Source organism: Giraffa tippelskirchi, chromosome 11 (genome assembly GCF_054371585.1).
Source record: "Giraffa tippelskirchi isolate mGirTip1 chromosome 11, T2T-mGirTip1v1.2.pri, whole genome shotgun sequence".
Taxonomy (NCBI): domain Eukaryota; kingdom Metazoa; phylum Chordata; class Mammalia; order Artiodactyla; family Giraffidae; genus Giraffa; species Giraffa tippelskirchi.
Window position 1 is genome coordinate 128,308,939 of NC_137285.1, and position 24,808 is coordinate 128,333,746.

Sequence of the window (24,808 nt, forward strand, 5' to 3'; positions counted from 1 at the left end):
AGTGTGGGTACTTCACAAGCACAGTCAAGATGGTGTGGTAGCCATTGTGGTATTAACATTGATTCTTATTGTTATCATTATCCATGTACTTCTATACATACTATGCGCTTTGGACAGCACCTTCCACGATGTCCTTGCCCAAGAGATCAGCCTGGATTTTGTATTTCAAATCCCCAGGGTACCATGGCAAAGGATATCCTGGTGGGGTTTTTCCAACAATTGGATAAAGACCTTGCTGCAGAAAATGTAACAGGAGTGAACCAGTCCCTAAAGCAATAATTTTTAAACTTTAAACCACAATTATCTTTCTTCAAGTAGAATCTTAAGCAGATTGAAATAAATAACATAGAAGCAAGCCGGCCTTCCAACTCCAACCCTTTTTATTATCTTCATGAGGCCCCAGAGGCAACCTACCTGGAGCACACGTTGAAGCACTCTGCCTGACGTTCTTATCTAGCTATGGTGGCTCTTCCATCCCCCACTAAAGCTCTAAGTCCATTATTAATTACAACTGAGAGCTGGGTAGTGTTCACTGAGTCCTGTGAAATTCACTTAATCCTAGAGATAATTTCCATCTAACTCTTAAAATAATTAATTACCCAGAAGTCTATAATATGTGCATACCAGGATATTTCTGAGTCATATAATTTTAAGACTTCCCCTGGACTGGGGAAAGAGTATTGTTTCTTCCTTCCCAAGTCTGATAAATGGACTGAAACACAGACCTATTGCCTGTAAATTATTGTTCTCCATAGGAGCAGAGTATAATGGCTTGAATGCTTCATGTTTATAGACTCAGAGAAGTGAAGTAAGTTAATAAAAGCCACACAGCTAATGCATTGTAGGGTGAAGACTAGAAATTACATCTCTTGAAACTCTAGGTAGGGCTCAATTAAATGATTTTACTTGTGTTCAGAGAGCACAGCTCAGACGATATGGAAGGAAGGGCTCAGATACAATTACAGCAGGCAGCATAGGAGTTTAAACATTTATATAGATGGGGTAAGGGAAAGAATCATAGAGATGAGAATCTGTCTAAACAATATCAGGAAGCACCTAGTTGATAGGAGGATCAACTTTGACAAATATGTAGATGTTTATAGGGGCTGGGAAATCTAGGGCCTCTTTGGTCCAGTGGTTAAGAATCCTGCTACCAAGCAGGGGACATGGGTTTGATCCCTGCTCTGGGAAGATTCCTCATGCTGTGGGGCAACTCAGCCCAAGCACCGCAAATACTGAGCCTGTGTGTCACAACTGTTGAAGCCTGCGTGCCCTAGAGCCTCTGCTCTGCTGAAAGAGAAGTCCCAGCAATGAAAAGCCCACGCACTGCAGTAAGAGAATAGCCCCACCTAGAAAGCCCACAACTAGAGAAAGCCCACACACAGCAATGAAGATGCAGCACAACCAAAAATAAATGTGTAAATAACTTTGTGAAAACAAAGTTGAGACCATACAAAGACCCCCAATTCCCGGTACGGTTTCAAGGTAGGGAATGTTTCACTTTTCTTAATGCACTGTAAATTGTTTACCAGTTGCTTAAATAAGAGCTCAAAAGCCCTTTGTCTGCTCATAATGTAGGTTGATCCAGAACTGGTGGTCAAGACATAAAATCAAGCGGGGAATTCAAGATGCTTCCATCCCTCAGTGGGAAAATGATTGGAATCTGCAGCCCATGAATATTCACGGACTGATGGATGAGTACTTAGAAATGGGTATGGAATCTTCTGCAAAGCTATTTGACCTTCTTGATACTTTTTTCTACTTCATGTACTTCATGCAGACTCTGATTCCAGAGAGAAAACCATCTCTCTCCTTTCCAACCCCAAGCTTTCTAAAACACATCTACACCATTATCTCAGCAGAGCTGGAGAAGGTATTAAGGCAGTGCCCTTGGAAGGCTTATGCATTTTGCCCTGTCAACCATAGCATTTGAGCAAAATGAAATCATCTACCTTTTGAACAAATATTTTAAAGGAACAAAATAAAACAAAACTCATTCCTACGTTAAGAAATGTATCATCCCACCCAAATAAAGCAGTAATTCTCACAGTAAATCTTTGCACAGATCCATCTGAGTCTGGGCTTCTTCAAGAATCTTATTTTTATTATGAAAATAAGGATTGGCTGTTAAGATCGCTGAATGTTGTGTTGTTTTAACGTTTGCTTTTGTTCTCTGGCCCTCAGTTTTCTCACCCAGGAAAATCAGAGGACAAGATTAGGTCTCTTGCTTCTCTTCTAGGACTGAGCATTTTTCTTCAAGTCCTTCTCTGACATTTTTCTTCCTTCATGATGTATGGCATAGAGGTGAAAGGCTCATAGACTTTCAGTCTATTGAGACCTGAGTTTGAATTCAGATTTTAACCTTTTTTTAGCTATCTACCCTTTAGCCAGATTAACTAACAGCTATTAACTTCAAGTTTTCTCAACTGTAAAATAGTATAAGCATACTTACTTTATAGGGTGTTGAAAAGATTAAAGGCAATCTATGTAAAGATGCCTAATATGACACAAAGAAGACACTCAATAAATGAGACTGTTTATATTACCAATTTTCTAACTCTCTGCCTTTACAGTTTTGCAGTTTGGTTTTACTACCATCTTTGTTGCGGCTTTTCCTCTGGCCCCTCTCTTGGCTTTGTTAAACAATATCATCGAAATCAGGCTGGATGCATACAAATTTGTCACCCAGTGGCGGAGGCCTTTGCCAGCCCGAGCGACCGACATAGGTAAGATTCAGGAACTTTTTTGCATTGCTAAGGCCAAGTGATGGCTTGATCTTACTTAGCACCATATGTGTTTCTATTGCTGCGGCTCCCTTCTAACCATAACAAAACTGTTTTCATTAATAAAAGAATGAAATGAGAGTAATTTTATTTATAACTCTTGGCTGAGAGTAAGTTCTTACTGAGCATTGCTAGTTCATAAACTTCTTTGTAACGGTAAAGGATGTCATATATACCTTTCTAGGACTTATTTTTTCATATCGTTGTTTTTTAAAGTTAATTTTAATCCTACTTGAAACATCAGTTTTGACCAAAATCAATAGTCTGTTGATACGATATACAATTTCAAAGTCTGTTTTGTGTATCTATGTGATGCCAGATCGGTTGACATTTTCTACTTCTTAAGAAACCAGTGATTTCCAGATCTTGACACTAAACTAGTTTTACTTTTTCATATTTTTATATCAAAAAAAGTTTTTGACAAAGATAAAGACAAAACTCATAATGAATGCAGATATTTTGGGGTTCACACAATGAAGTAGTACTATATTTTTATTGGTTTTAGTACTAATCAAGTTCTATATATAGGCTTTGAAGAATCTTAAGCAGCTGTGCCACATCTCATTGTTAAAAATAAAAACCGATTCCAACAATCTTCTAATTTTCAAATCTCTGTAGATGGGGTCTTCCTCCTCTCTATGGAAAGTATTCAGTAGCTGTAATATCTGTAGTGAGATATATACCATCCTTCGAAAGTAAATAATGGACAGATCTTGGTTCCAACATGGGCTTCTCTAGTGACTCAGACGGTAAAGATCTGTCTGCAGTGTGAGAGACCTGGGTTCGATCCCTGGGTCAGGAAGATCCCCTGGAGAAGAGAATGGCTACCCACTCCAGTATTCTCGCCTGGAGAATTCCATGGACAGAGGAACCTGGTGGGCTTATAGTCTACAGGGTCCCAAAGAGTCAGAGACAACTGAGCAACTAACACTTTCACAATACTTGGTTCCAGCATAACTAGAACATCTTTTCCAAGTTAAATGTTGAAAAACTAAAGGGTTTTCTTTTTTTTTCTTTTTATTCACTGTCTTTTATCTTTCTCCTACTAGGTATCTGGTATGGAATTCTTGAAGGAATTGGTATATTGGCTGTGATCACTAATGCATTTGTAATTGCTATTACATCTGATTACATCCCACGTTTTGTCTATGAATACAAATATGGCCCCTGTGCAAGTCATTTTGAATATAGTGAAAGGTAAGGTTGAACTTTACACATTTTATGTTTGTCATTAAACAGAACTTACTGGGCAGTTTTGTTCTGTGACCATTAAGGGTAATGTTTCTGATCATTGTGTTTCTATGTTTATTAGATGAAATCAAGTGGGATAAAAAGCACAACAGTGTTTTACAGCAAATAATTTTAGAGTCTCTCTATGACTTTCTGTGTAAATTCATTACCGGCATTAAAATGGTAAAAACATTATAATGTATTTAGAAGTCAGATTTAAAACCAGGAGATACCTTAAAAATCATCCAGTGCAATTTTCTGTCTATGAAGTGAAGTGATATGAAAGTTGTTCAGCCTGTCCGACTCTTTGCAACCCCATGGAATATACAGTACGTGGAATTCTTCAGGCCAGAATACTGGATGGGTAGCTGTTTCCTTCTCGAGGGGATCTTCCCAACCCAGGGATCAAACCCAGGTCTCCCACATTGCAGGTAGATTCTTTACCCTCTGAACCACAAGGGAAGCCCAAGAATACTGGCGTGGGTAGCCTATCCCTTCTCCAGTAGATCTTCCCAACCCAGGAACTGAATCGGGGTCTCCTGCATTGCAGGTGAATTCTTTACCAACTGAGCTACCAGGAAATTGAGGCCCATAATAGTTTATCAGATTACTGAAGGGTATTAAACTAGTTTGTGAGGAGATGCAGAATGTAAAGAAACTGTCAGCTATATGACTAGAGATTTTTCTGAAGGAATTTACTGCTAGAGATTTTAAGGATGCAGAAAAAGATACCCTAAACCTGCTTCCTTTTTCTTTTTCAGTAGAATTTAAATCAACACTTCCAGGGTTTCTCAAACTGTCCACTATTGACACTGCAGAGCAGATAATTCTGTTTTTGAGGAGGAGGGGACATCCTGTGCATCTTAAGATGTTTAGCAGCACCCGTGGCCTCTACTCAGTGGATACCAAGAGCAATCTCTCTGCTCCCCGAGCTGTGACAACCACAGATGTCTCCAATCATCACAAAATGGTCACTGGGGAACAAAATTTCTCATTTTATTAGTGGAACCACTGCCTTGGGGGACATGGACTTTCCAGATCTTTCCTTCTTGAAAATGTGTGTTAGGGAAGAATGAAAGGGAGCACTGTACTTGGCAACAGAGAAAAACTGGAGTTTTTAGCTAGAGGGTAGCTTTAGGTGTGAAAGTAGTGATAGGAGATTAGTAGTGATAGGAGAAGCTGCCTCTCCTCCCTTAAAGAGCAGCTCTGGGCTTGCATCTTGTCTAGATACAGGACTTGTGCCCCAACAGGCCGAGTCCTGGTTAGGAAGACATCAGCTCTTAGTTCTGCTGATGAACTAACTAATTTGTCTCAGAATATTGCAGTGCGTTTCTGAACACAAACAAACATCTCAATTTTTCAAAGTGAGGTGATAAAGACATGAGATTTTATGTTATATTTTAGAGTCTTGTCAAGAGATTTTTGACTTGAAGTCAAACTCCCTAGACTTAAGTATTAACTTTGCTTCTAACTAAAAGGCACATCATCAATCTGCACCTTTGTTTCAGAAATGATGTCTGAGGTAACATTTTGTGAACTGTAAAACACAAAACACTGAAAAAAAATGGTTTTAATATTAGTAGTGAAAAACCACAAAGTCCCTTTTTTCTTAATTCAAAATGGTCTAGAAGCAGACTTTAAAGATTTGAAATATGTAGGCACAATTGGCAGCCCTCTTCCTCACAGGCTTTATTTGTTAGTGTCCTTACTGCCACCTAATGGCAGGTGAGAATGAGCTTGGCTGGGCATCAGCTGTTTTACACTGGAGTCTGACTTTTCACTTAGTCAGCATAGGACCCCTTCTCCGTAAGCAGTGACTAGGCATGCAGAGTCATTTCAAGGGGAGATGTGGTGGACTTATGTGAGGTTGAAACCACACATTCGCAAGGGCTACCTGTATTTAATTTTCTCTGGATATGCTTGGCAGCTAAATTGGAGTACCTTCATTCAGATTGGAAATTTCCAGAGCAAGAGGGCAAAAGGACAAGGTGGCAGTCGAGAGGAGAAGACTGGCAAGACATCAGCTGAAATGATAAATTATGAAGTCTAGGATGGACAGGAAGGGGAAAGAAGTCAATGGGACCTTATAATTAATATTTGGAGGTTTAGAATAAGATAAATGGGCACTCAAATCCAAGCTCTAACAACGCTATGTTCCAGGCAGTTTCTCAACCTGTGGCCTGCATGTCTTCTTCAGTGTTCATGAGGTCAATACTATTTTCATAATAATACTAAGGTACTATTTGCTTTTTTTACCACATTGAAGTCTGCACAAATGGTACAAAAGCACTGGTGGATAAAATTTTTTGGTGGCTTTGCATCACTCAAAGCAGTGGCACCAAAAACTACTAGTAATGATTGTATTTCTCACTACAGTCACCATTTTTAAGATGCCAGTACAAAATTTCAGATGGTTGAATACCATTACCGACTCAATGGACATGAGTTTGAGCAAACTCCAGGAGGTAGTGAAGGACAGGGCTGTGGGGCGTGCTGCAGTCCATGGGGTCACAAAGAGTTGGACACGACTTAACAACTGAACAACAACAAAGACATTTCAAAATATCTTTGATGAAACAGTAATAATTATTAATTGTATCAAGTCTCTACCCTTGAATAGATGTCTTCCAAATATTCTATCTGACAAAACACAAAGTGTGCATGAAGCACTTGTGCTATATCCTGAAGTGTGATGCGAGTGTCAGAGAAGAACACCTGTGTGATTGTCGGAGCTGCATACCAAACCAACATTTTTTTCAACAATTGCCAGACAAAGAACAATTACCAAACAAACTATGAGTATTCATACTTGGGTATTTAGCAAACATTCTTATAAAATGCACAAAACCAGCTTGTAATTTTAAGGAAAATAATCAAGAACGTTTGTTGGGCTTGAAAGTTTCCCAGTATTTTTTTTTTTCTGATAAAAATCCTTGGTGATGTTAACAATTGTGCTTTTCCATGGTCTTCAGTAAAAAATAGATCAACATATGGGATATCCGCATAAGCAGCGGTCCCCAACCTTTCTGGCACCAGGGGCTGGTTTTGTGGAAGACAGTTTTTCAAGACCTGGAAGGGGAGGGATGGATGGGATGATTCAAGTGCATTACATTTATTGTGCACTTTATTTCCAATCTAATGCTACTGCTGATCTGACAGGTACGAGTCTGTGGCCCAGAGGTTAGGGACCCTTGATTTAGGGAAAAGATATTCTCCAAATGGCCCCTATTTGATGTCACAGAATCATGCTTGAATAAATGATGAATTCAGAGGACAGGATAGACCTGTTATGAAACAATCTATGTGAAAGTTCATTGACACTTTAAGATTCCACTTTGAAACAAAAATTTGAGAAATTACCATAGGTAGGGCTTTGGTGGAATACCAAAGAAAAATACTGACATTTATCTGAAATATTAAAATAGTCTTCCTTTTTGCAACTAGTTAATCTGTATGAGGCCAGATTTTCTACTTAACCTTCAGCAAAAACAGCACATTGCAACAGATTTAATGCAGGCATCCCAAGGTGACTCAAGTGGTAAAGAATCCACTTGCCAATGCAGGGGACCCAAGAGACTTGGGTTCAATCCCTGAGTCAGGAAGATCCACTGGAGGAGAAAATGGCAACCCACTCCAGAATTCTTGCCTGGGAGATCCCGTGGACAGAGGAGCCTAGTGGACTACAGTCCATGGGGTCGAAAGAGTTGGACACAGTGGAGCACACATGAGTATCTTGTTGTTGTTGTTCAGTCGCTCAGTCGTGTCTGACTCTTTGCCACCCCGTGGACGCCAGGCTTTCCTGTCCTTCACCATCTCCTGGAGCTTGCTCAAACTCATGACCATGGAGTCAGTGATGGCATCCAACCATCTCATCTTCTGTTGTCCTCTTCTCTTCCTGTTTTCAACCTTAGCTGTCTTCTATTAAGGCAGATATTAAGGTATTTTGCAAACATGTAAATCTGTGTCATCTCTCACTCCAGTTTTTTCTTTTGGAATATATATTTTTCAAATGTGTTTTTATACTATTTGAATGGATTTGATAGTTATTTACAATGAGTTAACATAAATATTTTCTAAATTTCTCTTTCAATTTCTAATGTGGTAAATATTAATTGATATGCATGCTTGCATGCTAAGTTGCTTCAGTCGTGTCCAGCTCTGCAACCCCATGGACTGTAGCTTGCCAGGCTCTGCTGTCTGTGGGATTCTCCAGGCAAGAATACTGGAGTTGGTTGCTATGCCCTCCTCTAGGGGATCTTCCCAACCCAGGGATCGAACTGGTGTCTCTTATCATTTTCTGCATTGGCAGACAGGTTCTTTACCACTAATGCTACCTGATTGCCCTTATGCAAATAGCTTCTTGAGATCTTCAATGCCTATTTCAAATGTAGAGGGTATCTGAAACCAGAAATTTTAAGAATTATAGTACTAAATAAAGTTATTTAGTTTCTGTAAATATTAGTTTTTTTAATCCACATGGTGGAAATAATAAGCTTCTAAAGTTATTGTAAAAGTTAACCCTGATTACAATTTAATACTGAACCATCAGGGTAGGGAATTTTGCCTATTTTGTTTACTGTTGAATACCAAGTATCTAGAATTTTCTAACAGATTTTAGGTCCTCAATATATAAATTGAATAAGGTAATAAATCACAAATAAGCATTTTTATCAACTGGCTGCTTGATTATAATTATCCAAATACTGTAACATGTATATATATATGTATATTTATAAAAGTATATTATGCAGTTTCAATGCATATGAAATAACCACAATGCCCACTACATAGTGAACACTTAATAAAATATAAGCCAGGTGATAGGGCAAGACAGAAACTATTGCAGGGAAATCTCAGGCAAGAGTCGGTCTCATTAAGGTATAATCACAGGTATAGTGAGTCAAGGAATAGAATCAGAGAGCTGAGTTGCTCGGAGTTTATAATTAGAATGAATAGTATAGCAGCACTTATTAAATCCTATCATTTGTAATGAAGGAGTTGGATTAGAAATTTATGAATCTGAGTCACATGATGCTTTCTTTTCTTTTCAGTTGTTTAACAGGATATGTCAACAATAGCCTATCCTTCTTTGACCTGAGTGAACTTGGCGTGGGAAAATCTGGGTATTGCAGGTACTTAAAAATTATAGCTGTCTTTTCTTTTTGCTTTCACCATTCCATCTCCTCCACTCAACATGTTAACGGGCCCATTGAAATTGTCATTTTGAAGTTCTGGCAAATAAAGAACATTTGGGACCTTCACATCTTGATCTCTATTCTTCAAACTCTTTGTTTTTGTGGATTTTAGGTACCGAGACTACAGAGGTCCTCCTTGGAGTTCCAAACCCTATGAATTCACCCTGCAATACTGGCATATCCTTGCTGCTAGATTGGCCTTCATTATTGTGTTTGAGGTTAGTCACAGGCTGATAAAATTACTGTAGATAAACACTTTTCAACTGATAGATTAATTGTCTTTTTGAACTCAGTTTCTCACTGACTTCCAAAACTGGAACTGACTATGTCCCTGTAAAAGATTTAAATACTATGAAACCACGGAGACAAGTACAAAAAAAGCAAGGGCTGAATAATCTAAGTTAAAGAGTATTTATATCAGAAAACTAGGATAATCTCTAGGTCCATGGTGGACCTACATATTATCACACTCAGTGAAGTAAGCCAGACAGAGAAAGACAAATATATTTCACTTATTTGTGGAATCTAAAAAAGTGACACACATAAATTTATTTATAAAACAGAAACAAACTCACAGACATAGAAGACAAATGTATGGTTACTAAAGGAGAAAGAGGGGGATAAATTAGGAGTTTGGGATTAACATATACATATTACTATATATCAAATAGATGACCAAAAATGACTTACTATATAGCATAGAAAACTATATTCGATATTTTACAATAACCTATAAGCTAAAAGAATCTGAAAAAATAGATGTATATGTATATATATAATTCAATCACTTTGCTTTATACCTGAAGCTAACACAGCATTATAAATCAACTGTTCCTCAACTGAGTTATGAGTACCATAGTAACCAAATTTAAAAAGGAAAGAATGATTTTCATAATCTAACAGAAGAACCCATATTTATTCATCGGATGGAGAGATTATCTTCTGAACAATCAACTCTAATTATAGTTGATCATATGTATTTGTATGAGCAACCTTGCATAATTCAGTAATTTATGCCTGAGAACACTTTTATAAAAATTGCACAGATTTTGATGATCATAGTGATGCAATAATACTAGATTGTAGTCCTGTGAAGAAATTTAGAGAAGCTACAGTATTATTGCCTTGCTTAAAATATAGCCAGCCCGATACAGTGAAGAACTTAATTAAATGCCTCAGTTACCAGCAACCTACCATCATGGATCCGTGACAGCAATAATTCCTTCTTTTTTTCTCTCTCTTTTCATTCCCCGCTACCCACTCTCTCCATAAGCACCCACTCTTCTTCTGTGGAAGATGCTCCACATCTTTATTTGAATATATGTTTGTTTATAAATTTATATGTGTGTGTGTGTATGTGTGTGTGTATGTGTGTATAGTATTACTTTAAGTACTATTTTTCAGAATTACTTCAATGGTAATATGTAATAATTCATTTTATCTCTTGCCATTGCACTTTTTCACATCTAGAGAGACATCTATCCATGAGGTCTGTAATTTATTTTGTCTACTTATGATATTTCATCAAAATTAAATACCATATGCTCCTTAGGATAGGTACTTAGACCTACAATAATTCTCTACCTCAATGTGTCTATTATTAAGGCTATTGGACATGTTATCTTGTAAACACATTTAAGGGTTTTTAAGGAATATTTTACTCAGGTGTGGAATTGTTAGTTTATATGTGTACTTGGTTTCACATATACCGACAGAGTGCTCTTCAAAATTCTCCTGGATTTTCACCAGATTTTCATAGTATCTGATTTCTAATATTTTGCAGTTGTGAAAGAGTAAGGTAATATTTTGCTTTAATTTTTTTTGTTATAACCTGTTTACTAATGACACTGACCATCACTTTTAGTACTAGAAAGCCATTTAGGTTTCCTTTTTTTGTAAGTATATTATAACTTCGATCCATTTCGGATTGTGTTTCCAGTGTATTTGTTACCAACTTTTATGATTTCCTTATCTATTTTACATATTAATCTTCACCAGTTATGTACATAGCAGATACTATTTTTTGTCCACAACCCATTAGTCTTACCTGTAAACAGATAACGTTCAATTTTGATGTAGTCAAGCCTGTAATTGTTTACCTTTCATGGTGTGTGCTTATTCTGTGTAGCTTATTTAGGACATTTTCCTTATCTCCAATTCAAAAATGTATTCTACTACATTTTTACTATTAACTCTATAGTCTTACCTATCACATGTCCTTTAAGATACCTGGAGTTCTTACAGAGTCTGAGAGAAAAAGTTATTTTTTTTCTCCATATAGTAAAATAATTTTTGTCCTGCTATTTACTAAATAATCTATTATCTATCCACTGACTTGTAAATCCATCTCTGTTATATTTCAAGTTCCTATATTGTCATGGGTATATCTCTGACCTCAGTATTTTGAGTTATCACTCTGTAACTGGATCACTATTGTGCTATATAAATGCAATATTTAAATATTTCATATCTGATAAAGCAAGTGACCTTCCATTCCTGCCACATTTGCTCTTCATTTAAAAAATTATCTTAGCTATTTGGAATTATTAGTCATTCATATAAACTGTTTTTCAGGTTCCTTCAAATATTGAGCAAAGACTTTGGTTAGAATTACATTTGTACAAATCAAATTTTGATTTATTTACAAAATCTCTATTGTTTCATTAATGAACATGGAATTTATTCAAATCATTCTGTACCTTTAATAGATTTTTAAATATTCTCTTGCTTATTTTTCCCTTTTAATTTCTAGAAAATTTATAGATAGTTTTTATTGCTGTTATGAATACTGTCTTAACCTTCCTTACATGATTTGCTTGATTTTTGCTGGAATGCTAATAGTATTTTTTTTTTTTTAATAAATTTATTTATTTTAGTTGGGGGCTAATTACTTTACAATATTGTAATAGTTTTTGCCATACATTGACATGAATCAGCCATGGGTTTACATGTGTTCCCCTTCCTGGACCCCCCACCGACCTCCCTCCCCATCCCATCCCTCTGGGTCATCCCATTGCCCCGGCCCTGAGCCCTTGTCTCATGCATCGAACATGGAATGGTGTTCTGTTTCACATATGATAATATACATGTTTCAATGCTATTCTCCCAGAACGTCCCACCCTCACCTTCTCCCTCAGAGTCCATAAGACTGTTCTATGCATCTGTGTCTCTTATTCTGTCTCGCATATAGGGTTATCGTTACCATCTTTCAAATTCCATATATATGCATTAGTATACTGTATTGGTGTTTTTCTTTCTGGCTTACTTCACTCTGTATAATGGGCTCCAGTTTCATCCATCTCAGTAGAACCGATTCAAATGTATTTTTTTTAATGGCTGAGTAATATTCCATTGTGTATATGTACCACAGCTTCCTTATCCATTCGCCTGCTGATGGACATCTAGGTTGCTTCCATGTCCTGGCTATTGTAAACAGTGCTGCGATGAACACTGAGGTACATGCGTCTCTTTCAATTCTGGTTTCCTTGGTGTGTATGCCCAGCAGTGGGATTGCTGGGTCATATGGCAGTTCTATTCCCAGTTTTTTAAGGACTCTCCACACTGTTCTCCATAGTGGCTGTACTAGTTTGCATTCCCACCAACAGTGTAAGAGGGTTCCCTTTTCTCCACACCCTCTCCAGCATTTATTGCTTGTAGACTTTTGGATAGCAGCCATTCTGACTGGTGTGAAATGGTACCTCATTGTGGTTTTGATTTGCATTTCTCTAATAATGAGTGATGTTGAGCATCTTTTCATGTGTTTGTTAGCCATCTGTATGTCTTCTTTGGAGAAATGTCTGTTTAGTTCTTTGGCCCATTTTTTGATTGGGTCGTTTACTTTTCTGGAATTCAGCTGCAGGAGTTGCTTGTATATTTTTGAGATTAATTGTTTGTCTGTTGCTTCGTTTGCTATTATTTTCTCCCATTCTGAAGGCTGTCTTTTCACCTTTCTTATAGTTTCCTTTGTTGTGCAAAAGCTTTTAATTTTAATTAGGTCCCATTTGTTTATTTTTGCCTTTATTTCCAATATTCTGGGAGGTGGGTCATGGAGGATCCTGCTGTGATTTATGTCAGAGAGTGTTTTGCCTATGTTTTCCTCTAGGAGTTTTATAGTTTCTGGTCTTAGGTTTAGATCTTTAATCCATTTTGAGTTTATTTTTGTGTACGGTGTTAGGAAGTGTTCTAGTTTCATTCTTTTACAAGTGGTTGACCAGTTTTCCCAGCACCACTTGTTAAAGAGATTGTCTTTTCTCCATTGTATATTCTTGCCTCCTTTGTCGAAGATAAGGTGTCCATAGGTGCGTGGGTTTATCTCTGGGCTTTCTATTTTGTTCCATTGATCTATATTTCTATCTTTGTGCCAGTACCATACTGTCTTGATGACTGTGGCTTTGTAGTAGAGCCTGAAGTCAGGCAGGTTGATTCCTCCAGTTCCATTCTTCTTCCTCAAGATTGCTTTGGCTATTCAAGGTTTCTTATATTTCCATACAAATTGTGAGATGATTTGTTCTAGTTCTGTGAAAAATACCATTGGTAGCTTGATAGGGATTGCATTGAATCTATAGATTGCTTTGGGTAGTATACTCATTTTCACTATATTAATTCTTCCAATCCATGAACACGGTATATTTCTCCATCTGTTTGTGTCCTCTTTGATTTCTTTCATCAGTGTTTTATAGTTCTTTAGGTAGATATATTCCTAAGTATTTTATTCTTTCTGTTGCAATGGTGAATGGTATTGTTTCCTTAATTTCTCTTTCTGTTTTCTCATTATTGGAGTATAGGAATGCAAGGGATTTCTGTGTGTTCATTTTATATCCTGCAACTTTACTATATTCATTGATTAACTCTAGTAATTTTCTAGTAGAGTCTTTAGGGTTTTCTATGTAGAGGATCATGTCATCTGCAAACAGTGAGAGTTTTACTTCTTCTTTTCCTATCTGTATTCCTTTTATTCCTTTTTCTGCTCTGATTGCTGTGGCCAAAACTTCCAAAAGTATGTTGAATAGGAGTGGTGAAAGTGGGCATGCTTGCCTTGTTCCTGACTTTAGGGGAAATGCTTTCAATTTTTCACCATTGAGGATAATGTTTGCTGTGGGTTTGTCATATACAGCTTTTATTATGTTGAGGTATGTTCCTTCTATTCCTGCTTTCTGGAGGGTTTTTATCATAAATGGATGCTGAATTTTGTCAAAGGCTTTTTCTGCATCTGCTAGTAGTCTTTTTAAGATGATCATACCTCCTTGTTTAAATTCTAGTATTCTTTCTGGTAAATCTGGTGAATTGTCTTTTCAAATGATAATACCAGTTGCAAATAACAACAGTTTTGCGTCTTGAATTCCAAAGCTTCATTGCTTTTGTTTGCCTTACTGTATAGCTGGAAACCAATAGGATGTTGAATAGTAGCAGTGTGAACAACCATGTCTTGTTTCCATCTTCAATGGAAATACTTTTGATTTTTTTAAGTATATTATCTGCTGTAGGTTTTTTAAGATAAACTCTATCACTTTAAGAAAATTGTCATCTGTTACTGGTTGTGAGAGTGCCTTGATAAATGGCTATTAAAATCTAACTTAAAAAAGATTTCCTTTTTAGTATTAAGCCATCCTTGCATATCAATTTCTGAGAATCAGTTTGTAAGTTCATTTATTACCATTGTATAGGACTTGGAGATCATGGCATCCGATCCCATCACTTTATGTGGAAACAGTGACAGATTGTATTTTCTTGGGCTCCAAAATCCCTGGGGATGGTGACTGCAGCCATGAAATTAAAAGACGCTTCCTCTTTGGAAGAAAAGCTATGACAAACATAGAGTATTAAAAAACAGAGACATCACTTTGCAGGCAAAGGTCCATATAGTCAAATCTATGGTTTTTCCAGTAGTCATGTACAGATATGAGATTTGGACCACAAAGAAGCCTGAGTGCCACAGAATTGATGCTTTTGAACTGTGGTGCTGGATTAAGACTCTTGAGAGTCCCTTGGACTGCAAGGAGATCCAACCAGTCCATCCTAAAGGGAATTACCCCTGAATATTCATTGGAAAGACTGATGCTGAAGCTGAAGCTCCAGTACTTCGGCTTTTTGAGAAGCAAGCGAAGAACTGACTCACTGGAAAAGACCCTGATGATGGGAAAGACTGAGAGCAACAGAAGAAGGTGGTGGCGGAGGATGAGATGGTTGGATGGCATCACCGACTCAATGGACATGAGCTTGAGCAAGCTCCAGGAAATGGTGAAGGACAGGGAAGCCTAGCATGCTGCAGTCCTTAGAGTCACAAAGAGTCGGATATGACCGAGTGACTGAACCACATAGGACTAGGAGCATAGTCCTGCTTACTAATTTAAATTGTAACAAATGTTTCTAATCTTTACTTCTGTGCTCTTGAGTCACATAGCTGGATATTCTGCGAATATCAAGTATTTGGTCAGGAAAGAAACTCTTGATCTGCTTATCCATGGGAAAGTATGACTTGCATTTCTGTGATTTACTATGCAGTGCTATTTCCCTGGACCACGTACAGCAAGCCCAGTTAAAAGTGCCTTTTTCCTTTCTACATAGAGACTATTGTTGCTAAGTCCTTTAAGTGAGTGGGTTCTTTTCTGCAGATCATCCTAACTCTATCAATCAGATTTTTTTTAATGAGAAATTAAAAGACCTATTATTCATGGGAAAAGAAAAAAGATGCATTATAATAGTTGGAGTTACTGTTTAAGCAGTGCTTATACTGCACCAAGCACCCCTTTGAACTTTTCACATATATTTGCTCTTTTAATTCTTATACCAACCTTTAAAAGATACCAATATTAGCATCATTTTAGAGCTGAGACATAGAGAATATAAGTGATTTGCATAAGGTTACACAGCTAAGAGTGTTGGAATAAGATTCAAACATAAGCAATTTCATTCAGCATCTGTACTTTTAATCACAGGCATATTACCTTTTGATTTTTGTTCCTGCTTTTTTAGTATAATGTATTTTACCATAGAATAAATGTTGATAAAGATAAGATATTTTAGAGCAGTTATAATAATATATGATTTTAATAGAGTAGAAATTCTGAAAAATGTGTATGCTGGGGGTTGAGTCCAAATTCAGCTTCACAGCTTCACTGTATTCTGTATGGTTCATACACTGTGTCTTATAACCTCCTATAATGCAGGAATTTTCCCTGCATGTGGTCTTTCTTATCCATGTATGACAATACATATCATAACAGTATTACATAGTATATAAGGGTTTTATGGGTGTGCATGTCAGATTCATTCAGTGTTTGTAAGGTGACATCAACACATTTTTGTTGTAATACTTATTAGATGGAAGGCAATAAATGTATCCCCAATATAGTTTTGGGATATCCCCAAAATATTCCCAAAATATTCTAGATGGTACATACTGAGTTCTGATGCTTGACTGTAAGGCAAGCACAGCATTGTTCATGACTATTCTCTTTTATAATTAGCATTTCAGAATCGTTGAAAATGTACTTTCTCCTCTTAAACTTTCAGCACCTTGTTTTTGGAATCAAGTCTTTCATCGCATACCTGATTCCAGATGTACCAAAGAACCTCTATGACCGAATACGACGGGAGAAGTACTTAGTCCAAGAAATGATGTACGAGGCTGAACTAGAACACTTGCAACAGCAGCGGAGAAAAAGCGGTCACCCTGTTCACCATGAATGGCCTTAGTGGATACCTGTTGCCCACTGAGGGCAATACTGTTAGTGGACATGATGGCAAATTAAAATTCTAGGTGGGATCTAAGAGGAAGGCATACCTGGCAAACTACATGTATAATATGATACTTGGAAATACATCACAACCATCTCTGGATCTGAAATATCCAGTCGTCTAGGGAAAAAGAAAAATGGCTCATGACCTTAAAAGATGGTTAGATTGACATTGCAGGAAGCCAGGGTCTAATTCTCAGAACCAGCCTCAGGGAGTTGTGTGTTTGGAAACCTCCACCTTCTGTCAACACAGTATACTAGGGAGGGTGATGATGAGGTTTCTAATGACAGGTTTCCATGTAAATGTACACAAGTCAGGCATGACTTAAAGTATCATGTGGTCCTCATGCACACACTAATCTGACTTTGGAAGCTTAGGTTGAGTTGAGATACTTACCAAGAAATGACAAATCAGTTATTGCCTTTGCTGCCAGAACTCTGTGTCCCTTCAACTTATGGTTTTATAGGAATTTCCTTTGTTTCTTGCTGAGATTTTTGGATCTGTGCCACAGGAAATTCATGTTGTTTTTCACTGACTATGCAGTTGAAGAGTTGCACAACTTCAGGAGTCAAACCAAACATCTAAGACTCCAAAAAGAATATTATTCATTGAAATAATACTCTGTTGCATTGGCTGCATTCAAATCTGTTTTATCACTAGCAGATTCACTTTCACTGCCTTCTTTTCTCCTTTACTAAATGCCAATGGAGTCATATTGTTATAAAATATGGATGCTCATTCTCATATCATTTAGAAGATGATGAATCCATATTTTACTGTGGAAGGCTGTTTTATAGTATACTTAATTTCCACCTCCCTGATTTATTACAGTTCTCACAGAATAACTTGAAATGCTGTAAATATATTGATTTTCCTTGTACCTTTGCACCTTGCAATATGGAACACAAGTTATTAATACAATTCATGCAGCTCTGAGACCAGTTACATAGTATTCCATTGTAGCTTGTTTATTCAGGAAAACAGAAGCCAGATGCTTTGCAACATGTAAGTTTTTCCAACAACGTGCACTCTTGTTCGTGAGCTGATGAAAACAATGCATGAATATAAATTTATATTATTTGTAAAAGAACACATTTTTTTTTTAGTTTTACTTTCTTTTCATCACTGAAGGGAGTTTTCTGTTATTTCTTTGGTAGATTGATTTGGCTTCTTTTTGAAAACTCACTAGAAACAAAGTCAAATTAATTGTGAAAGACATAGTTTATGCTTGTCGTGAAGTTGCTATTTCTGTGAACTCTGTGAGTGTGAATGTTCACAGACTGATGTTGGAGGAAGCATTCAAATAAAGAAAGTCTGGTGGAGGCACAAACTATGGGGGCAGGATGGGAAGAAAGAGAAGAGTTGAATTAAGAAAATATATGGTAGAAATCAAGACACTTTTTCTTGCAAAACAAAGCTAATCTCAATTTTCTTCTTCTGGGAATGGGATGAGGCATGCATAATCACGGTGATGGTGGTTCAGTTGCTAAGTCATGCCCGTCTGTTTGAGACCCCATGGACTGTAGCCTGCCAGGCTCCTCTGTCCATGGGATTCTCCAGGCAAGAATATTGCTATTTCCTTCTCCATGGGATCTTCCCGACCCAGGGATCGAACCCAAATCTTGTGCATTGACAGATGGACTCTTTACCACTGAGCCACCAGAGAAGCCCATATGTAATCATGCATTCATACACATATGTGATTTTTTTGTGTGTGCCGTTTAAAGGTACAGTTATTTCCAAAATTTATAAAGACCAGATTAAATCCAACGTAAATAAAACTACTTTGTATATATGCCAGGGTTTCTCTAGCAAGAAAAATCATAAAGTTTCTCTTCACTATTTTAAAAATTTTAACAATGAAAGTGTTTTTTGTTTTGTTTTATTTTAGTTTTCCTTCTTTCTCTCCAGAGATTAAGTAAATCACAGTAGTTGGTTGATTTTTGTCAAAAATACTTACTTCCCTACCTGCCCTCTGATTCTGAGCAAGAGGAAGAACTTCAGACTCTAAATGTCCCTCCTATTCCCTTGTCTCAAGGAATTCTTCCATTCAGATTCCAGAGAGGTTTTGTTTCTGCCGCCTGCCTATTCACAGTAACTACTTGTACTAACTGCACAAAGAAACTTTAAATACTTCCATTTTGTAGCATCTGCATTTCCTTTTCTTTGTTGGTTAAATGTATACACATGCCTGAGGATAAATACTCTCTATGCCTGTTGAAGACATAAATGAACCTGACATTTATGTCCTTTTACAATTAGGGACACAAGGCAAACACATTTGCCTTATAGTAAAGAATATGGATAGCTATGCCCTTGAGAATTTGTCTCTTTCTGAGTTATTTTTATATAACCATATAAAATCATATTGATTACCTAGCGGGAATAATATGAAAAGAAAAGGTATTTTTAATAAAAATTATGATACATCGATTTAGGAAATGCCTTCTCTGATATTTTTGAAATCGGTGGAAAAATAGAGAAACAATGAAAAAATTATCTGAAATTCTCGTTTTGTGAAACAATGCAGTAGAATCTAGTTATATCTTCATCATTGTTGACAGCAAAATATTGACAGCCCCTCATGGTATATCAGTTTTAGACAACTCCGCTTTAGTTGAGAGGAAAATTTTATATCATGGTTTTCGTATGAACACAAATTATTTCTCAAAGATTTATATAACACACTATTCTCAGGAATTCTGTATTACATGAATGCTGCTTATATATTTTCTTATTCTAAATTGTTGTCTTTTCAAGCAGATAACTAATATATACATATATGTGCATGCTCTCGGCCTTGACAAATTGCGCCAGGCTGTAGCATTTTCATTGTACAGTATGTGGAAAATCGCTCCAGGTTATAGCTGAAATTGTTTGCAGTTGTCTGAGTCCGTGCACGCACTTTAAGATAAAATGTGCCTGAGTGACTGCATGAAGAGATACAACTTCTGAATGCTGCATATTCTTCCAAAATGACTCTTAGCACAATCTGTTGTAGAATGTGATAAAAAGGAATCTTTTTCACTCAATAAATTTTCATGTGAGATGGTATTTTTTTCTATAATATGCATGTTAATTTAATCCTGCTTGTTTTCTAAACTTGAAGCTGGGATTTGTTGAGTGTGTATGGGAAGAGGGGATTACACGTTCTTTAGTTCTCCAAGGCAATAGTTTCCTTTTCTTTGGGCCCTTCCCCATTCTTGAAAAGTTTTGACTCTTTGTCTTCCAATAAACTCACTGTCATCATCAAGGTATTTTCTCATATGATAGTGCAGATGGAGTACCACATTGATCCTAATAGTGCTCTGTGTTAGCAAAGATGGGAGAGGAAGCTTGATCTTGTCACCTAGAAGCATTTCTTTTTTTTTTTTACACTTGCACTGGCTCTATCAGTCACCATTAAAATCTCCTTAGAACAGGAAGTTTAGCAGAGATTATAATTCATGCCAACGAAGGAAGACAAATTGAGCCTGCTGTCAACAAGAAGCCACCAAATTGCCCATTTTTTCTCAATTTGATGGTGCAAATTGAAAATCCAGGTTGTGAAAAGAGTTGCTTAACTGATAAGGCTGAATTGATTATTCTATCAATTGGTAACAGGGAGACATAAGTTGAAAGTGTGATGTTTGTGTATATGCGTGTGTATGTGTGTGTGAGTGGCTGCATCCACACACAGGACTAGGAATTCATTTTATTCTGTAAAAACCAGTGAGCACTTACTCTCTGTGAGATACGCCTAACTCAGGCCTGTTACATTCATCTGATATTTTTACTTTCCCCCAAATCTCAGTATTATAACAAGCTCTGGAAACAGTTGTTAAGTTTTATCCAGAGCATCAGTGAACCTCTTGTATCCTTCCTGTTATCCTCAGTAGCTCAAAAGAAAACATTTTAAGAATGGCTTAGAAAACCCAGCTTTTAATGGAAAGGTGGACATTCCCGTATAGACATTTCTATTCAAAATGAAATGTGTCAACAAAACCTAGTCTGAAGATTGATTGGGCTTGAGCTTGAATCACTAATCAGTGTAGGTTCTCGCTAGCTAGGATTCATATACTTATAGTGGTGTTAAGGTACCTTCAAGAGTGCTTGCCAGCTGTGTTCATCTCAGAAACGACACCCATGACCACATTTAATGGTTTTTCTTTTTAAAGAACACAGATATTAGAGCCACTGCATCCTAGCCACATCCGCAAGACGTGTTTTCAGGAAGTGAGATGAAAGCAGGCAGATTGGGAGAAGAGACTCCTATCTGAGACCAGATCCAGTTTCTTAGACCATCACATTAAGGAAAAGACATCTATACCTCCTGCCTTACTACTTTATGATGGTATCAATGTGTGCTCCAGCACATTCTCCGTGGGGGAGAAAAAAAGCAACTGTTCCATGTGTAACTCTCCCCAAAGTGGGAGCCTTGTACACTAGACAGGACAGTCAGCTAGGTGGGTTTAGCTTTACATCTTTCCCTAAGAAGAAAGGGGATGATACTTTCATACATATGCTGGCATTGACTTATTCAGGATATTTGTTTGCTCTCGTTCTCTCTCTGTGGGAAAAGCAGTATTTTTGCTCTGTTTTTCAGAAAGCAAACGTTTCCTAAAGTTATTAGTTGAAAACAAAACTTAATGAGATCCATTTCGATAATTCCCCGCAAAAAATGATTGTCATGTGGATAGCTAACCCCCTGTGGTATTTAAGCTGCCTGAAAATCTTTATAATTATTTTGTCAATGCCCCTCAATGCTGCCAGGTAAACACTTCAGGCCAAATTTAATATCTTTTCTAACAAAAATATGAGCAAATTTTCTCACTGATTTTGACATATTATACTTTTTTTGGATCCTGTTCTGTAAGTGAGAAAAGGGAAAATTGAATGATCAGAAAACTTTGATAGCAAAGATAATTATGGAAGCAGTGTTCTGAGAATGGTGGGCACGGGCACAATGGGACTTTCCTACCAAAGCAAAAATGGCTATTTTGCAGATCCTGATTCAGTATCTGCTGTCAGTACACCCTACCTTCTTTCTGACTAAAAAACAATTTCAGTTTAGTTCACCTTTTAATATGGAAGAAGATATGGAGGGTTTATGGTCTTGTTTTCCTTTTTTTTTTCTTCTGTATTTTAAAACATGAAGCTAAATCTAGTAAGCGTAGATTTCAGTGACAACTCTAGTTAGAGAATAATCATCTCAGTTTTCAATGTTGAAGATGAAAATGCACTTAAGTGCAAAATTTTAGCTTCCTGGAATGGTGGTTGGCCTCCATAGTGTAATTTTCAAGTAGGAAAGAACTAATAGCATCCTGTTATTGGGGGAATTTGGGGAAGGCCAGAAGAGAAAGAATGGATTTCTCCAAACATTTTTGTTCTCAATATGAGAATTATATTGCAGCCATATATTTAGCCTGATGATTATAAATATCAATTTTTTTCTTTTTACTTTCAACTTTTGCTCTGAAAATGCTAAAAATCTTAAAATATGAATCTTAACAATAGTGATTATTAATCTTTAAACATTCCAACCTCTCATAAGAAATTTTAAAGCCAATTAAGGAATTCTTTGCTCTGTTGAGATAGACTGAATAAGTTTTTTAGATGGTATCTTCTCAAAGATACCATTATTGAAAGAAGGTCAGCATTATTGAAGAAAGTGAACAATAAAGATTCATAAGCCTTTATAATGTAGATTCTGAATCGGTCAACAACATGGTCTGATTGCTCAGTTCTCTACAAATTCTGCCTAATTCTATTATACTGCTACAAATAAGCAATTTGGGGATTGCTTATTTATTTTCTTACATGACAGTTACATTGGCATGAAATCAATACACTACATGAAATTTATTACTAGCTTTTCAAATGTGTTGAAGCAGACTCTATAATTGGGAACTGTGTGTTGTGAATACCTGAGTATACACTTGCTTTAAGATTTTTAAAAAAGATGAATTGTTGTTTATAGAAATTCCTGAGGACAAATAAGTCATGTCCATAAATGCTACCACCATTATATTTGCTTTTCTTTATTTATAGTAACCAATTTTATTGTCATAAAATCCCCTTAATGTTTATTTCTCTGTCTGTATGTGTGTGTGTGGATGTGGATGTGTAGCCCTGGGTAGCCCAGATGTTATAGGCATTATCCAAAACATTGAAAAGGAAGTCATGGTATATAACAGTATGTCAGATCTTATTTTGACATATGTTTGCTTGCTAACTTGGTTGACCTGCCTTACTATATTGTTTAAATAGAAGATTTTAGAGAAGGTGACTATTTTCATCCCACTCCTGACCCTAGAGAATATTCAATTGACCACTTGAATGCACTTCAATCTGCATTTATTTTTAGAAGATATAATTAAAATAATTATGTATTTTCATTATGTATATCTATTCTTATTCTATAGGCATTTTTTCCCCTAAAATTAACTAGTTATACAAATATGGCATTAAATTGAGTGGTATTCCAGGGCTCTATGAAAAAGCTACGTACACTTTTGAAATACAAAAACATCATCTTAAATTTCCTGTTGATGTACAGAAGCATTATTATTAACCAACAGTTTCTGTTATAGAGTAGGATTATTTTTCTAATTTGTCATTAGAGTCCGATAAGAGAGGCCACTGATATCCTGACATCCCATGTGAGGGCCATTTTGTATTAAGTAGCCAAATATTTATAACCTTATGTCTGTCTTGTGAAGATAACTTGATATTTCAAATATCAAAGGTACAGTAAAAGAAAAGTGGGCTTATGAGTGTTTTTTACTCATATAAGTGTTTGCAAATCTAGATTGGATGGGTCAAAAGATTGGAATGGAGGAGAAAATAATGGCATTAACTCTTCCCAACAATTACAAATAAAAATAACCATTAGGTGATTACAATTGATTACTAGTTATTCTTGCTTAATTTAAAGTTTTATATCATTTTAATATACATCATTTGTAATATTAATTAAATTTTGTTTGAAAATAGATTTTACTTCAAGGTTATGAATACTGGATAAAAGAGGTTAACTCTATAGGAATTCTAGTTGCTACAAAACTGAGACAGAGCACATTAGATTTTTTAATACTGAAATGTGCATAGAAAGCGCTAAAATGTCTATTACTAATTTTAAAGCAATTTATTTCTAAAAGAACAATTAAAGGGAAACTCCTCTTTTTTTTATTTATTGATTTGATTTTTGTAATAATGCTTGATTAAGATTGAAATTACCATAAAAATATATCAATAATACTCTCTTTGAAATACTGGTTGCAAGCCCCCTGATCTGTGGTTTATTTCTTTTTATCTTTAGAAAGAAATGGTTTAACACCATAAAAATCACAAAATAATGAAATTTATACTAAAGAAAAATTTATTTGAATTAAGCAAAGGGAAAAGTCCTCCCCCTTCCCATTGTTGTTTCAGTTAAGTTCAGTTCAGTCGCTCAGTCGTGTCCAACTCTTTGCGACCCCATGAACCGCAGCACGCCAGGCCTCCCTGTCCATCACCAACTCCCGGAGCCTACCCAAACCCATGTCCATTGAGTCAGTGATGACATCCAACCATCTCATCCTCTGTCGTCCCCTTCTCCTCTGCCCTCAATCTTTCCCAGAATCAGGGTCTTTTCAAATGAGTCGGCTCTTCGCATCAGGTGACCAAAGTATTGAGTGTCAGCTTCAACATCAGTCCTTCCAATGAACACCCAGGACCAATCTCCTTTAGGATGGACTGGTTGGATCTCCTTGCAGTCCAAAGGACTCTCAAGAGTCTTCCCCAACACCACAGTTCAAAAGCATCAATTCTTCGGCGCTCAGCTTTCTTTGTAGTCCAACTCTCATATCCATACATGACCACTGGAAAAACCATAGCCTTGAC

The 24,808-nt window shown here is 36.6% G+C and overlaps 2 protein-coding genes across 5 annotated transcripts in view; one reads left to right on the forward strand and one right to left on the reverse strand.

Moving 5' to 3' along the window:
- ANO3 (anoctamin 3) overlaps window positions 1-19,999 on the forward strand; it is a 486,839-nt gene extending 466,840 nt beyond the window's left edge. For all 4 annotated transcript variants that reach the window (XM_081543183.1, XM_081543186.1, XM_081543185.1 and 1 more), the window contains 6 exons: window positions 1,579-1,712; window positions 2,574-2,726; window positions 3,833-3,980; window positions 9,065-9,145; window positions 9,321-9,426; window positions 16,721-19,999. In XM_081543183.1, coding sequence (XP_081399309.1) covers window positions 1,579-1,712; window positions 2,574-2,726; window positions 3,833-3,980; window positions 9,065-9,145; window positions 9,321-9,426; window positions 16,721-16,903 — 805 coding nt within the window. In that variant the 3' untranslated portion in view covers window positions 16,904-19,999. The remainder of the gene's footprint in view (window positions 1-1,578; window positions 1,713-2,573; window positions 2,727-3,832; window positions 3,981-9,064; window positions 9,146-9,320; window positions 9,427-16,720) is intronic.
- SLC5A12 (solute carrier family 5 member 12) overlaps window positions 1-24,808 on the reverse strand; it is a 116,310-nt gene that overhangs the window by 43,167 nt on the left and 48,335 nt on the right. The gene's annotated exons all lie outside the window — the stretch shown is intronic.